This window comes from Penaeus japonicus, unplaced genomic scaffold (genome assembly GCF_977035675.1).
Source record: "Penaeus japonicus unplaced genomic scaffold, GWHDUDI00000001_assembly GWHDUDI00000040, whole genome shotgun sequence".
Taxonomy (NCBI): Eukaryota; Metazoa; Arthropoda; class Malacostraca; order Decapoda; family Penaeidae; genus Penaeus; species Penaeus japonicus.
The window spans coordinates 22,948,443-22,963,442 of record NW_028234442.1 but is presented as its reverse complement, the minus strand read 5'-3'; the positions used below and the strand labels follow the sequence as shown (position 1 = coordinate 22,963,442).

At 40.0% G+C, this 15,000-nt stretch overlaps 1 protein-coding gene across 1 annotated transcript in view; it reads right to left on the bottom strand.

Annotated features, from left to right (window-relative positions):
* LOC122245859 (bromodomain adjacent to zinc finger domain protein 2B-like) overlaps nucleotides 1-15,000 on the bottom strand; it is a 53,878-nt gene that overhangs the window by 7,900 nt on the left and 30,978 nt on the right. Inside the window, exons 19-30 of the mRNA XM_086533793.1 lie at nucleotides 14,334-14,391; nucleotides 14,145-14,210; nucleotides 13,747-13,791; nucleotides 10,868-10,921; nucleotides 7,892-8,013; nucleotides 7,271-7,467; nucleotides 6,772-7,013; nucleotides 5,561-5,850; nucleotides 5,076-5,319; nucleotides 3,545-3,685; nucleotides 1,868-2,996; nucleotides 1,498-1,643 (exon numbers count right to left, since the gene is read on the bottom strand). Of these exons, the coding sequence (XP_086389919.1) occupies nucleotides 1,498-1,643; nucleotides 1,868-2,996; nucleotides 3,545-3,685; nucleotides 5,076-5,319; nucleotides 5,561-5,850; nucleotides 6,772-7,013; nucleotides 7,271-7,467; nucleotides 7,892-8,013; nucleotides 10,868-10,921; nucleotides 13,747-13,791; nucleotides 14,145-14,210; nucleotides 14,334-14,391 (2,734 nt within the window). The remainder of the gene's footprint in view (nucleotides 1-1,497; nucleotides 1,644-1,867; nucleotides 2,997-3,544; nucleotides 3,686-5,075; nucleotides 5,320-5,560; nucleotides 5,851-6,771; nucleotides 7,014-7,270; nucleotides 7,468-7,891; nucleotides 8,014-10,867; nucleotides 10,922-13,746; nucleotides 13,792-14,144; nucleotides 14,211-14,333; nucleotides 14,392-15,000) is intronic.

Genomic DNA, 15,000 nt, shown 5'->3' with positions numbered 1-15,000 from the left:
AGCTAATAATAATGATAACAATGAGAAAAATACCACTAATAAACATAATCATAATGATATGATATAAAAAAAACATTAATAATGACAAAAGAGCACAGTGAGCCTGTGCCTTCTTTTCTGCGACTTGTGTCGTACATGAAACATAACTTGCAGAGACAGAAACTGGTCCTCATGAATCAGCAAAGCATCTATGGATATTTCATCCATCTCTATGGATAAGACTATAAGAAAAAGAATGCAGCTGTTCACAAAATAAGAAAGCGTAATCACAATAAAAGAAACAAACAAATAATGAGTGTTGGTTCAGCTGTGCACTGGATGGACCTCTCTCTCTCTCTCTCTCTCTCTCTCTCTCTCTCTCTCTCTCTCTCTCACTCACTCACTCACTCACTCACTCACTCACTCACTCACTCACTCACTCACTCACTCACTCACTCACTCACTCACTCACTCACTCACTCACTCACTCACTCACTCACTCACTCACTCACTCACTCACTCTCTCACTCTCACTCTCACTCTCACTCTTACTCTTACTCTTACTCTTACTCTTACTCTTACTCTTACTCTTACTCTTACTCTTACTCTTACTCTTACTCTTACTCTCACTCTCACTCTCACTCTCACTCTCTCTCTCTCTCTCACTCTCTCTAACTCTCTCTCACTCTCACTCTCACTCTCACTCTCTCTCACTCTCTCTCTCTCTTTCTCTCTCTTTCTCTCTCTTTCTCTCTCTTTCTCTCACTCTCTCTCTTCATGACTGACAGATAAGTCTCATATCCAAGAAATCTCCCATGGGGACAGGAGCCCAAGCCTCAGCTCAATCAGCAGGATCTGACTACCATGCCCCGAGGACTTCAACTCCGCCACTGAGGTGCATCGATGCAACTTTAAGGCGAGATGCAAGAACTAGAGAAGATTTAAGAAAGCCACGAACACTGACGAAAAATGGGATCGGTGTATTTTTTTTCTTCCTTTTTTTGTGATTAATAATGATTCTTTTTTTTACTCACAGGGGTCACCTGAGCCAGTCTGTTTTTGTGTGTCCGCTAAGTGAAAGGATTACGACACTCAGACAAACGAGAAAAAGTAAGTATATGTCACAAAATCAAAAACTCTGCTTATGATGGGAGGATGGGAGGAGCACAGGCTCCCTTCTGCTAACTTTACGCTGCTATAAAGTCTACAGTTCTTTTCGTGTTCACTGCTTGACAACTGTAAGCCCTACCTAAGAACAATGAGTTCTTTCAGATGCAAAATCATAGGGACTCATAAACTCCTCAAGACACAGAATGTATACAAGGAGTACTTATTCAAGTACAAATATTCAAATATATGATCATGTTTCTCATCTCTATGCAAAGATGTTAAACAGGGCACTTGGTACTGAGTGGCCAATGGTTATACTGCCTTACACTTCCTACAGCTTATGGAACTGAATGCCTTATATAATTCATGTTGCAGAAAAAGAAAACAAAAAGGTGAATGTAGACTTACTTTTGCAAGGGCATTCTTCACTATGGAGAAATTCTTCTCAATAAAGCGCTTTAGTTCCCGCTCCCTCACGCCTCTCTCATTCAACGCCCCAATCATCTCACGCAGCTGCTCCACATCGGTCACGTGCCACCATCCGGTTTTGTACTCTGCAAATGGCATTGAGGAAGAGGAATTATTACATGTAGAGATATAACAATAAAGGAAGAGGCATTATTACATGTAGAGACATAACAATAAAAGTCCATATTACTTCCCTAAAAATCACTGTTTAGATATATATTTTGTCCAAATCATATTATTGGATGCAAGGAAGGGAATAGCAAAAGTCGTCAATGAAAAGAGAGAATTCTGCTAACAAACTGTGACTCACCATCTGGGACTGGCAGAGCTTCAGCTGACTGGTGTAATCTCTCAAGCAACTCACGGTGTGACAGACACTGGACACTTCCTGGCATACAAGCTGACACAGGCGTCCCTGACACAGTTGAGTTGCTCATAGTGCCAGGGGTACTGCACACACTTCCCTGAGTGGCGTTCATGCAGCCGGGGGTATTCACGGACCCTGGCGTGCTCACAGCTCCTGGGGTGCTCATTGCTGCTGGGGTGCTGGATATTACAGGGGTGTTTAGCCCTCCGGGCGTGTTCTGAGAGCCCGGGGTGCCAGCTGAGTTCTGGGGGACTCCTACAGCAGGGCTCAGAGGCCCACTGTACCTCGAAAAGGGCGAGGCTTCCCGGGGGGAACCTCTAGGGGTGGCCTGGGGGGTCTGGTTGGCTGGCAGTGCTTCCAGGGACGAGACATCACAGGGTATGCGTGGCAGCAGGCTGAAGCTCAACTTCTCCCGCTGGGCAACGTGCTCGGGTCTCAGGTACTGACCGGGAACGAGGCCGAGCCCTGTCGCCAGGAGGTTCTGGTCAATGCCTTCGCTGCTTCCCGAGGGGTTGCCCTCCTTCAGGCCATTGACCATATAGGGATTGAGTCCGGCATTGATCAGTGACGAGTACACTTCACTGGTCGTGTTTCCGTTGGCTTTGGATTCATTCACACCGTTAAGATTATCAGAAGTCTTTGTCTCCTCAAGCTTTTCAACTTCCTCTTTACACTTTTCTGTTCGTTTTGGAATATCAGGCACTTCAAAATCATCCTCTTCCTTCACCTGCCCATTCAGAGGTGGCTTCACATCCACGTCCTCCTTCTCAACACTTCCCACACACACCTCGTCACTCGTCTCCTTCTTCACCTCACTCTCCGTCTTCACCACCTCCATCTGCTCCTCCTTCACCACCGGCTCCTCCTTAACCTCGCTCTTCCGCTCCTCCTTGATCTTCTCCTTCTTGATCTGGTCCTCCTTCAGCTTCTCCGTTATCTCCTCCAGGGTGTAGCCAACCTTCCCACCTGCCGGGGGGGCCGTGACGGGGAAATGCTCTCTTCCGGTGTAATCACACGATGAGAGGCCCTCCAGGAAGGGACCTCCGGCATGGGGCAGCACCCACATTGTCCGCTAAGATGGAAAAGAATAAGGTTGTCAGGTGATGCTTTCTAGCTTTTCAGGACCCAACCAAAAATCAAGATTTTACAACAAATTGATCAATAAAAACTGTTTGTCCTGTTTAAATAGCTATCAAGTGTGAAATTTGGATTTATCTCCATGAAATATATATTTCAATATGGCACCTCTTAACCCAATGCCGCCGGCCGCCGGCCACAGACGACGGACGTTTTATATATATAGCCCGCGGTCCGTCATCATACGCGTCCAATGATAATAATTGGATTTAGGCCTTATGCGCGAGAGCCCCCCGGCATTGAAAAAGGAAAAAAGGCGACCCCGGATGATTAACTACCCAATCAACAGAAAAGAAAAAATAATAGTCAAATATCAAAATCCCACCTCCAAAAAGAAAGGAAAAAAAAAAAAAATAATAAATAAATACATATCACACAAAACCGAAATCACCATGAACACAGCACATAAACCAAACGCCTCAAAGAGAAGATAAATCAAATGTTAAAAATAAAAATAAATAAATCAACTTCCAAACTACTCACCTGGAACCTATCTTGGCCACAGTTGAAGCCTCGCACTTGCTGGGCCGTGTCGAAGAGCTCCTGCCGCACCTGGTTCATCTGCCGCTGGAGCAGCTCTAGGGTCTTTGATGCGTCGTCCGCATTGAGGTGCTTGTCATCCTCCTACGCAGGGAGAAAAAGGAGGTGCGAAATGATGGGAAGCTAATTGGGGTGGGGTCGGGTGGGAGGGGGTTTGGGGGGACAAGTGTGGGGGGGGGGGTCTTGGAAGAAAGCAAGATTAGACCAAAGCAAAAATGAAAAAAAAGGTGAAGGAGGAGGTGGAGGAAGAGGAGGAGGAGGAGGTGGAGGAAGAGGAAGAGGAGGAGGTGGAGGAAGAGGAGGAGGAGGAGGTGGAGGAAGAGGAGGAGGAGGAGGAGGTGGAGGAAGAGGAAGAGGTGGAGGTGGAGGAAGAGGAGGAGGAGGGAGGAGAAAAGAGGAGGATTTGAAATAGAACAATAAGAGGAGAGGCATATAATGAAAAATATAAATATGATGGAGACAAGGAAGAAATGAAGAAAAAGATAAAAATAAAAATACAAAAAGAGATCAAGCCCTAAAGAATGCCCATCTTACAATCTGACAAAGAAATGTAACAAAACCATCAATTTTCTCTCTTCGAATTCAGTCCATACAAAAAAAAAAAAAAAATCATATTTTTTGTATCTATACAGCAAAATATAGATGATAGAATTTGAAAATGTTACAATAATTTTCTGGCTTTCAGTTGAATTGTGATATATACTGTGCATGTCTTCACCAGAGAATGACTAAATGTAATATGTGCATCCTTTAGGGGTTATGGAAAAACATGAAAAAAGGGAGTCGGGAATAAAGAAAAAAGAAAAAAGAAAAAAAAAAAAAAAAAAAAAAAAAAAAAAAAAACAGTCTGCATTAATATGAATGAACAACAGAAGCTAATCTAACTCTTAACGACCATCCCTTTCTTCAACAATTAAATCAATATCACTAAATACAGCTAGTCTACTCAAACAACTACAAAATATAAAAGTGCGTCTTTAAATGACACCTTTTGGGATTAATGTAAGAGATGGAATACTTCACTGAAGAAGTACAATTCCTTTGGAAATATAGTGAATTACTTCTTGAGAAAATTATTCACCTTTCTATCCTTCTAATTAGGATCTTCTACGACTATTTGTTTTAAGTGGTGCTCTACTAGACAGAGTAATACATGTCAGTCTACTGTACTTCTATGCAAGTTGGCATCAGATTGCATCGTCTCATATGGGATTGATTTATAAATATAGATTCTCAGTTCAAACAAATAAAATAACAGTCCTGCAATCCACCAAACACAACACACGCGAACACAACCTATCACAGCATGCGTGTCTCCACGCGTTATCAGAGTAATACTACTATTTCTGGCTCTGTCCACTAGTACCAGATGGCATCATAAAAGGAAAAGTACAAATCATTCCCATCCGGTCAAACTACGGCAAAAATAGGAAAGCTAATAAGGTCACACAAATGCCCATGAACGTACACGCACCTCGTCGGGGATCTCTTCCATGTTGTCGCTCTCATTTCCGCTCTCGTTCTCCTCCTCCTCCTCCTCTTCTTCCTCCTCCTTCATTTTGTCTTCCTCTTTATCCTTCTTCTCTCCCTTCTCCTGTTCTCCCTGGCACGATGAGATGCCGGAGATGTTGGACATGTTTGAGTCCTCTCCCCTGTGCTCCATCATGGACCTCATGGCTGCGTTGTAGATTCTCTTGCGGGCAACACTCCTGCGCAGTCTGAGAGGTAAGAGAGGCTCCTTATTAAAGGCATACATATAGAAGGGTATGAGAAAGTCCCGTTATATCACTTCTGCGAAAAGAGTAAAATTGGCTTCTACTTTGAAATGATGAAAAAAAAAAAATTTACAAAATAGTAACTCAGACAAAAATGTTCTCTAGCAATCAAGATCTAGACAATGGAATTGAAGAAAGGTGTAGAAAAAAAAAAAAAAATCAAATAAATAAGATCTTGACTCACTTTCTAATCCTGGCATCCAATTTCCACTTCTCCGTCTTGAGGCCGTTGTGTCTATCAAGCGATTCCTCAATTTGGCGCACCACCGCCTTGTTCTGCAGGAGCTCGTTGCACACGTAGGCCACGATCTCGCTCTTCTGTGTGGGGTTGAGGGCGAGGAAGGGCAGGTGCAGCAGCCACTGGGACATCTTGTAGGCGTCCATTTCCGCCAGTTTTGCATCCCATTCCTGGGCCTTTTTGGGGTTTTCTCGTCGCTCCTTCTCCGTGCCCAGGAGGCCATGGATGATGCGGACCTGCAGAGAGAGACATATGTTCATAAATTGTTGACTCGGTATCAATAATGCAAAAAAGAGTCACCATTTAACAGACATGTGCAAACCTGCTAAAACAAACAAACTATCAATGTTAGATATTTCCTTAAAAAAGTCAAAAGCACTTAAACCTTAAAAAAAATAGTAAATAATATAAATAGGCTGTTGACAAAATTCTTGCACAGATAATTAACTAACACTTTAATCAAATAAATTTTAATTGCTTTCTCTACTTCTCTGCCCTATGTTCAGCCTTTATATTGTTTCAGATGCAGAAATAATGATGTACTTTATATAATTATTCTCAGTAATTAGTAAGACACGTCATAAATACTTCCCTACTTTTGTTTAATACTAGACTGTATATCCTATAACTTCATAGGCTCCATCAATCATTTAACCCATTCACGCCAGATGACGTGCTGACACGTTTCGTGGTTTTCGCATCAGACACCACCGACGAGATATCTGGCCAAGGCCAGTGCTTGGGGTGAGCGAGCGGGCAGCCCAGGCTCGCAGCTCGTGCGCCTGAGAATCCCGAAGCATTCGGATGATGCGTTCAAAAACCTCGGTATTGCGACCTTTCAAAGCCGGAATCGCCCCGGTATGAATGGGTTAATAGGCCTCTCTAGCACCCACATTAGATTCAAAGGAGATTTAGTTTGCTTTCAAAGGATTCTGCCTGATGTTCAAATCCCTGTTCAAAGCTTCTTTAGCTTTACCAATCATTTTACTAAACTTTCTACTGTCCATTCCAAGTGACTTTAATAGCTAAAACCTGCATAAGGATGTGACTCCTGAGTATAAAACTCATTTGAATGACGAGCCTTTTTTCAAAACCTTATCATGTTGTCAGCGGTTGGGGATGTGGCTCAGTAAAGAAAGGTTTCCAGCCAAACTTACCTCGCCTGTGGCATTGGCATTAAGGTAGACTCTCAAGATTTCGGAAATGTTGGCATGAGTGATGTCAGCTCTGTTGAGAGTCTGGCCCAGGATGGTGGTGTGGCGCTGTGCAGATGGTATTCCTGGATCCTCAATGGCACATACGAGCAAGTGAGAAAGTACACTCAAGAGCTCCTCTTCACTTTCGTTATCATTCAGGAGAGCCATCTGCAAACTCTGGATTGATGGTAGTGATTCCATATCTGCAAATAAAATTTTAATGTTCAAGGTTAAATATACTAAACTCATTCTTAACCAAGTCAATATCATCAACTAATACAAATATCACATAAAATGGCCTATTCATTTAAATCTATATTCTAATTAAACAACAAAACATGAAAAAATCACCACCCGTTTGGAAAAAATAAAGAAAATAAAAACAGAAAAAACTGGCAAAGTTACAGAAGGTCCCATTTGGAGGAGGGAGAAACAAAATCGACCTGCCAGCCAAACCTACCAAAGCCTAAGGTTTCCCCGAAGTTGTGCAGGAACTCGAACACCATGAGGATGTTTCCGAACGCCTCTGGGGGCAGCCTCAGGCCATCCAGGCGGGAGATCTCGGGCATGTCCACATGGTCCGTCAGTTCCATGTCCTCCTTCACCTCCTTCATGAGCTGGTGGATCTCGCGTGCCTGCAAGCGCTCCTCACGTTTTCTGCAATAGAGGGAGAGGCTCATCTGGGCTGCCTTGGGAAGGCTAGGGTGAGAACTTGTGTAGCATTTGGAAAAGTTTCTTGATCAGAGTCGACTAGTGAATAAACATGAATTATCTTATCTGACTTAAGTCATCTGAAAGTAATTGATGTTGACAGAATCTTATATAAGTCATCTCCAGATAATAAAAATCATTTCAAAATCATCTCAGGCCACTTCCATTATCAAAGACAAATAACAAATTAGCTAAACGTAATAACATCAAAATCCTTAATTCAAATGACCTTTTAAGGTTCGCTTGATATTTCACTTATTTGTTCTTTCCTCCTTCATGAATAACTCTTTATTTCCTTTTTCCCTTCTCACCTTTCCTTCATCCATTTTTTTCCCTGTTCCCCACCATCAACATTTTATCCTTCTCCTACCTTTCTCTGGTCGCCCTCTTCTCCTCCTTCATCTCCTCTCTTCGCCTCTCTCTCTCCTCGTATCTTTTCCTCGCTTCAATGGCACGCACTAGAACCCCATGGTATCTCCTCCTCTCTCGCTCCTGGTCGCAGAGAAGGCAAGGAGAAAGAGAGAAGAAATGTAAGTGTAATGGTTGGCTTCCAAGAACAAGTAAGACCATAAAAAATAAAACTTACAAAAGTTTCCTTCCCCTAAAAGATAGAAATGCAAATTTTTGTAGACAACGCATAAAAAAAAAAAAAAAAAAAATCACATATCAAATACACAACTAAAACGCAGAGAACTGAGCCTTGTTGGAATATTATCTGCGGGTTTTACATTATCAATGGCAGACTGAAGTGCTACTATCCCTCCCCCTCTCCTATAAACTTAGTGATGAATCTAATGCTTTCAAAAAAATATCTAAAAGTCTACTGGAACTTTTCCATTTGTGGCTCGAATGCAAAGCGAAGAGCATGGTATGGGTGTTGTCAATTCCTTGGATCCTCTCACATATTTTCTTATCAGGACACTACTGTAAGTTCAGAAAAAAGTAAATAGCTAGTAACCATTAGTAATGTTTAATTCATGCCTTTGATTTCTTTTAAGGTCACCAGCCTGGCCTTAGCTCTAAGGAAACTCACAAGCAAGAACATCTAAGCCTACAGGGTAATAGATCAGTAGTGTGTGTATTATCCAGCTTCAATACACACCACGTATTAATTGACTGACGGAAATACCGATTTCTGAAACTGCAAAATAAGAATTTCAACAAGAACACATCTTACACAGCAAATCTTCTGTTCAAAAATCTTGTAAATGCTAGAGCCAACAAGTATTCATCAGTGAACGAGTGAACCATGAAGTAGTTTTCCATGCAGAGACACTTCATTACCATGCTCTTCTGACAGCTTGAAAACCTCCATTAAGTCTGACTTATCCTCTGCCTTCAAGGAAAAATTACAAGTATAAAATATATTAGTGAAAACTAAGTACCAGTTCATAAACCTCTTTCTGTTTTCTGTTAGTTCAAGCATATACACAAACACTACTACATCATACAAAAGACATAGAGTCTAGGAAGCTAATAATTGCAATTCGTTACCAAGCTACACATTAGTCATCGCTAAAAGATCCTTTGGAAAAGCATGCAAGAGCCTGTGCTGGATGAGACGCCGATGAGAGGACAGATTAGGATAACCACTGTGGTGAATCAATTTATTTTGAGAAGTAAAATAAAAAAAGGGAGAGGCTTATCTTCAATTTTGTCTTGCTGTTCACTCTTAATCTCGAAACCAATGAACTTTCAAACTAAATAAAGTGCATTTGTGCAAAGTCGCAAGTATAATCTCATTCCAATCCATAATCTTACAGGTACATTCTGAGATCTCTTTTGCATTACACTGGACGCAAATACATTTGTTTATGCCGTTAACCATATCAAGAAAAGAGGGTGTACTGCACATCAGCCTAACAGACATATGGCATTCTGTGTCCATCTTAATCAACCTCTCTTCTGTTATGAACAACCACACACCAGCAATCGCTCAGACCATCTACGACTGACCACCCGCACGTTGGACAATGAGCATTACATCATGCAAAGCTACACAAGCACAAACTTACCTGCTCATCTTGGGGGGGAGGGGGGAAATCTCTCACACATCAATATTCAATGAAGGAGCAAGACAATAATGGGATCTAAAAAGCATGAAGCAAGTGGGATGTGTTAGGTTACACGAGACACAAAACATCAAACAGTTTCACAGGTTTCCGGGAAATGAAATGATGAAATGAACACTTTAGTCTGGCTTATGCAGCTTTTTGGTAATAAAGAATTCATCTCTCTTTACAGATGAGTTTTGTTTCTATCCTTACCTCTATCAAAGTCTTTTAACCATTTCTAGTTTATCAGCATTTTGGAGTAATGACTTTGTATATGTGTCGGTATATCTATCTACTATTAATTTCATATAAAATTTACGGTGAATACTTTGGTACAACAAAAAGAAAATATATCTTCTACTATGTCTCTTCTCTATATGATTAGCAAATATAAGCAATTTCACTCTGTTCTACTAAGGGGATAGTGTGCCACTGATCACTCAATTCAACTTTGAAAGCATGTTTTGACACACTGATTTACAATACCAATTCAAAATGAATTTTTCTAAGAGTTAAATAAGAATAATGATTAGAACTGCAGCATATCCCAGGACTACCAGCCACAGATCACATTTCCTTCACCAAGAGGTTCCAGCAGCCATCTTCTCACTTTCACTTCAAACACTCATTCACATTCATTGTTTTTGAGTGAGGTTTTTCATGCAACTAATAAACAAACAACATATACAAGAAAAAAATATACGAAATAACAACAAAGAAGGAAATAACAAAAGACGACAAATGCATCTACGGTTTCATGCAATACAGAAGGGCAAAAGCAGCAATAGTTTCACAATACAATAACTTCTGTGACAAGAGGGGTTTTTGGGACACACACAGTAAGGCTGGTGAGGGGGAATACAGGCGCACCAACCAAATGGCGAGTGTTTCAAACTCTGGTGTCTGAGGACGGCCCGCTCTTGGACAGACCTTATGGGTGTCTTTTGCTTCCCTTCTGAATTCCAGCATTAATATATATCAAATGTAGAGACAAAAAATGGATGTTGACAAAGAGCTGGGTTGAAATAGTGATCAATTTCAATTCAAATACTTCCAATAATCCATATATGCTATCGTGGATACTTTCTATCTTTATAAACCACTTTTGTCTCTCTTTGATTCTGAAAATTGCTACATTAACTTGCTGAACTTCCAGTAAAAAGTCAGCACTGACTAAACCAAGAGCCAATAAAAGATAAATGTCTTTTTATGCATCCTTCAACAAGAAACACCAAACAAGTTTGGAAACACTCGGTCATCAATGGGTGCAACCTGAGGGTGGAAGGACATACCAGCTCAAGAGTGTAGAGCATTTCACGTTGTTTGTTGAGCTCCTGTAGATACAACTGCGGAACAACAATAATGTCAGAGTGTCAGAGAGTTATGTGATACAATCAGCAGTCATGATTCTAACGCAACGCCACGGCAGTATGATTTTCCCGTTCCTGGTTGTAGAGAAGGAAAAATACGGCCTAGTGAGGAGACTTTGAGATCACAACTGCTGGCTGTGCCACATAATGTGGGGGCATGCTAATCAACTGTTAAGGCTACATAGTTGAGTGTCGGTGGAGGATTATGAAGAACATTCAAAATGGAAAAAAATAGAAAAGTAAAACCAAATCATTATGTACAAAATAATGAGTTTTTGCAATTGCTGATATAAATCTGCAACATCAAAGAGAGTGAACAATACAGTAATCATAGCAAAATGTCGTGTTTACACAACACAGAAATCATAAAGAGAGGGTACGAGCTTCAATGGAGTACAAAAGCGGATTGCGACGAGTGCACAGCATGTCATACATTCCCCTGACGTGTGTAAACGCTTGAATCCTTTCCATTTTGCAAGCGATCGTCCACCGACCCTCATCAAGTAAGACTCACCGAAGACTTATCACATTGACTGATGGATCAATGACATACATTAACTAGACTTAGATGCTCATGAGTCTTTCCAAGAGCAAGGAAGCGGCGAGCGGCTGCTCCCTCATTCAAAGGGGAATTCGTGAAACATTCCTCGGGGAGATATCTACAGTCTTGTATTCTGTGACTTGTGAATTAGTCTCTCTACATTTCTTCTTTGTTATTCTACTTGGTGCCATTCCTACAGCATACAACCTACTAAAATATGAAAGAATACAGAAGCAATGGCTGACTGCGCCAATGTGGTTCCACAGACTTTTTGGTTTCTATCGGTTCAATTGACTCTGTCACCTTACAGTTTTACTTCCTGAGAAACAACCTTGAAATATGAAAGATCTTTTTTTTTCTGTGTGTGTGTTATATGGTTCTTAGTGAGAATACAACTATCAGATTTTACTTAGCATTACCTCATCACTATCCTTATTGGATTCTAGTAATATTCTCCCACCAGAAATATCTCATAGTGGTTTTCATCAATACGTATGACTCCAGTAATGGTACCCTTAGAACTCGGAGTCGAGCAATGTACTTGACTCTTGTTAACTCTCTCACATCATGCTTTAATCTTTAATAATATATCTACATTTGCAAGGATCCAGCTCTATTAAAAAGTTTGTTTTTTTTCTCTCTATTTCTGTTGTCAAATCAGAAGGTTTCAACATAAACTAATATAGTTACTTCATCTTCTAAAAGAACAAAACTTTTCATTCATGCCACACATCCTGAACTATACTTTCCTGTATAATCAAAATTATGCTGGTTGACAAGCATTTCAAAACTACACTCAATCTACAGAAAACCCAATACATAAAAAACACTGGCAGATTTCAAACACATTTATACATGGTCCAGAACATAGTATAATAAAAATGTTAATATCACTCATTCTCTTCTCTGAAATTCTTTCCAAATGATTTTTCACTTCCTTTCACTTCTTGTTTTCATTTCTAAATGATGAATTAATTAGCCCCACAAAAACACATTCTAATTAGAAATCATTTCATATCATCTTATCAGTACTCCTCAAGACACATGATATTATAAACAAAATCCTAAACACTTGTTGTGGGGGAGAAGGGGACCTATAACAAGCACAAAATACGGAGAGGAGAAAGCTTCTATATCAAATACCTATCAAAGCTATCATCAAAAACTGATCTGGAAAAGCAACACCAAATCTAAGAAGTTTACGTCTTCGTCTCATGAAGGGTTGCCTTGCAGATGCCATGCAAAGTGAAGATAGGTTTAACGACTATCTATGAAAAAGTTCACTCTATTTTCTTTGTACTGAAGAAGGTCAACAATCACTTGCATTGTGATGTACACTTCCTAAATACCGTAAATGCAATCGTCGATAAACTAAAGAGTAAATCTGATTTCTATATGATCACAAGCTGCAAAATAATACTATTTACAGATATAAAGCAAGAGTGTGGGAGAGTAAACACAAGAAAAAGACTAGACTTGGCTGAGCACGTCATGTTCCGACTGTGCTTCGTTCTCATCCAAAATCAAGCCAAAAGCAACTTTCAATTGATATGCAAGACGATCTTGCTACGGAAGTAGCAACAGTACTGGACTCTCTCTTTAATATCATACCTACCTTTAAACATGTGACTCTTAATACCTCTATAATCTATACTTCATATTTTCTTGGTGTTATATAAATATATATATATATATTCTCACACTGACACATCCTCAAAAATACTAGAAAGACGTAATAAAAGCAGATAACATATCTATAGGTGGGTAGATTGACAGATATACTGGATGGAAATAGCATCTCATCGTAACGTTAAGGAATGCCAAAGACTTTTCATATTTGATTCAAGCTTCTCCACTGAGTCTTACAACAATTCTCGGACAGATTCAGACAGAATCAAAAAAGAAAAAGAAACAAAAATTACATCTATATGTCTTCTCTCTCTCAGTAATATTTCAACAAGGCGCACTCTTCTCTCGTATAACCAGGAGGGCGAGTAGCTGAACTGAACTCCTTTCCTTATCTCCTTTTCTCTCTAACTCATTTCTCTTCCTTTTTTTCTCTCATTTTCATTCCAAAAACAATTTACGGGGACGCTGATTTGCTAATCCTCAATTTTTTCTTTCTTTTTTTCTTTTTTTAAACCTTTCTAATCCATTCCTGAATACGTATCATCTTGATAAAGCATCAGTCCACACCTACGCTATACCCTGTGCTGCCCCATTTACCTGTTGTGTGATTTCCACAAGGACACCAACTTACCTGTTCCTTAATTAACTTCTGCTTCTGTTTTTCTTGTTCTCTCTCCTGCAAATACACAATAAAGGTTAACAATGACACAAGGGTAATGTAAATCATTAAGAATTTTCTTCAAAATAATGGCAAGATTAAGGCAGATGATACAAACTCAGGCTACACAATTGGAAGGTAGGCCAGGTATTATATATATTTCCACAGAACTTGATCATAAACCCAAGAACATTTATCTGCCCACTCCTACAATATTCTAACACTATCTTTATCATCTTGGAAAAATAAAGTATTGGATCAACTAAGCTTAACAAAAAGAATCAACAAAAAGTCTTTTGACTAATGAAATAAAAAGGCTCCAAGTGACACCTTGACACCTGATACTTGTCCAATCAAGTACTTTTACTCACCTGTGCTTTTCTTAGCTGCTCATAGAGTCTCTGTCGGTTCTCTTCCTCCCTTTGTTTCCGTAATTCCTGCAAGAGACGGAGTATGAAATCTTTCCTTTATCTTACACCAGTCCATTAAAAGACAATAATAATTAATAACGAAAATAATAACACCAGAGACTTCAAATGTAATGCACTTCCGACACACACCTCTTTCTCCTTTCTGAGTTCCTCTTGTTTCTTTAATCTTTCTTGCTCTCGCTGTAATCTGGAATGAAAGCACCGGAAACAAGTTAAGGCACGTTTACAGAAAGAGTTTTGCGCACAAGCAGAGCAAATACAGTTAACAAAAGCTATATTTAAGTTTATCTATGGAATGCATTCAATGAGGGGAGATGGAGAAGGAGGAGAAGATAGAGAAAGAGGAGGAGGAGGAGGAGGAGGATGCTAATGGAAGTATAACAAGGCATGTTTGTGAAAATCCAGTAAAACAATTCATTCATTTAAAGAAAAGAATTAGACAACATCATCATGTAGAAAAAATAAAAATTAAAAACACCAGAAAAAGGAAAACTAAATGAAAACTCTGCTAAAAAAAAAAAAAATAAATGTGACTATCACTACCACCATGAATACCTAGACCATATTTAGTCTCCCTGAACACCTAAATACCACAAATCTAACAGCCTTCTCCCTGACCTTAAACCAGACCAAAATGACTTCATTCGGTGTGTAAGCTTAGCTATGACACACAAATCCCTCCAATTAATTCCATGAACCTCCTAAATTGAGACAAAGTCCAATTCCCTGATCATTATCCTCTCTCTCTCCTCATCCTTTCCTTCTCTGCAGCTAATCTATGTCTCTTTTCACCTTG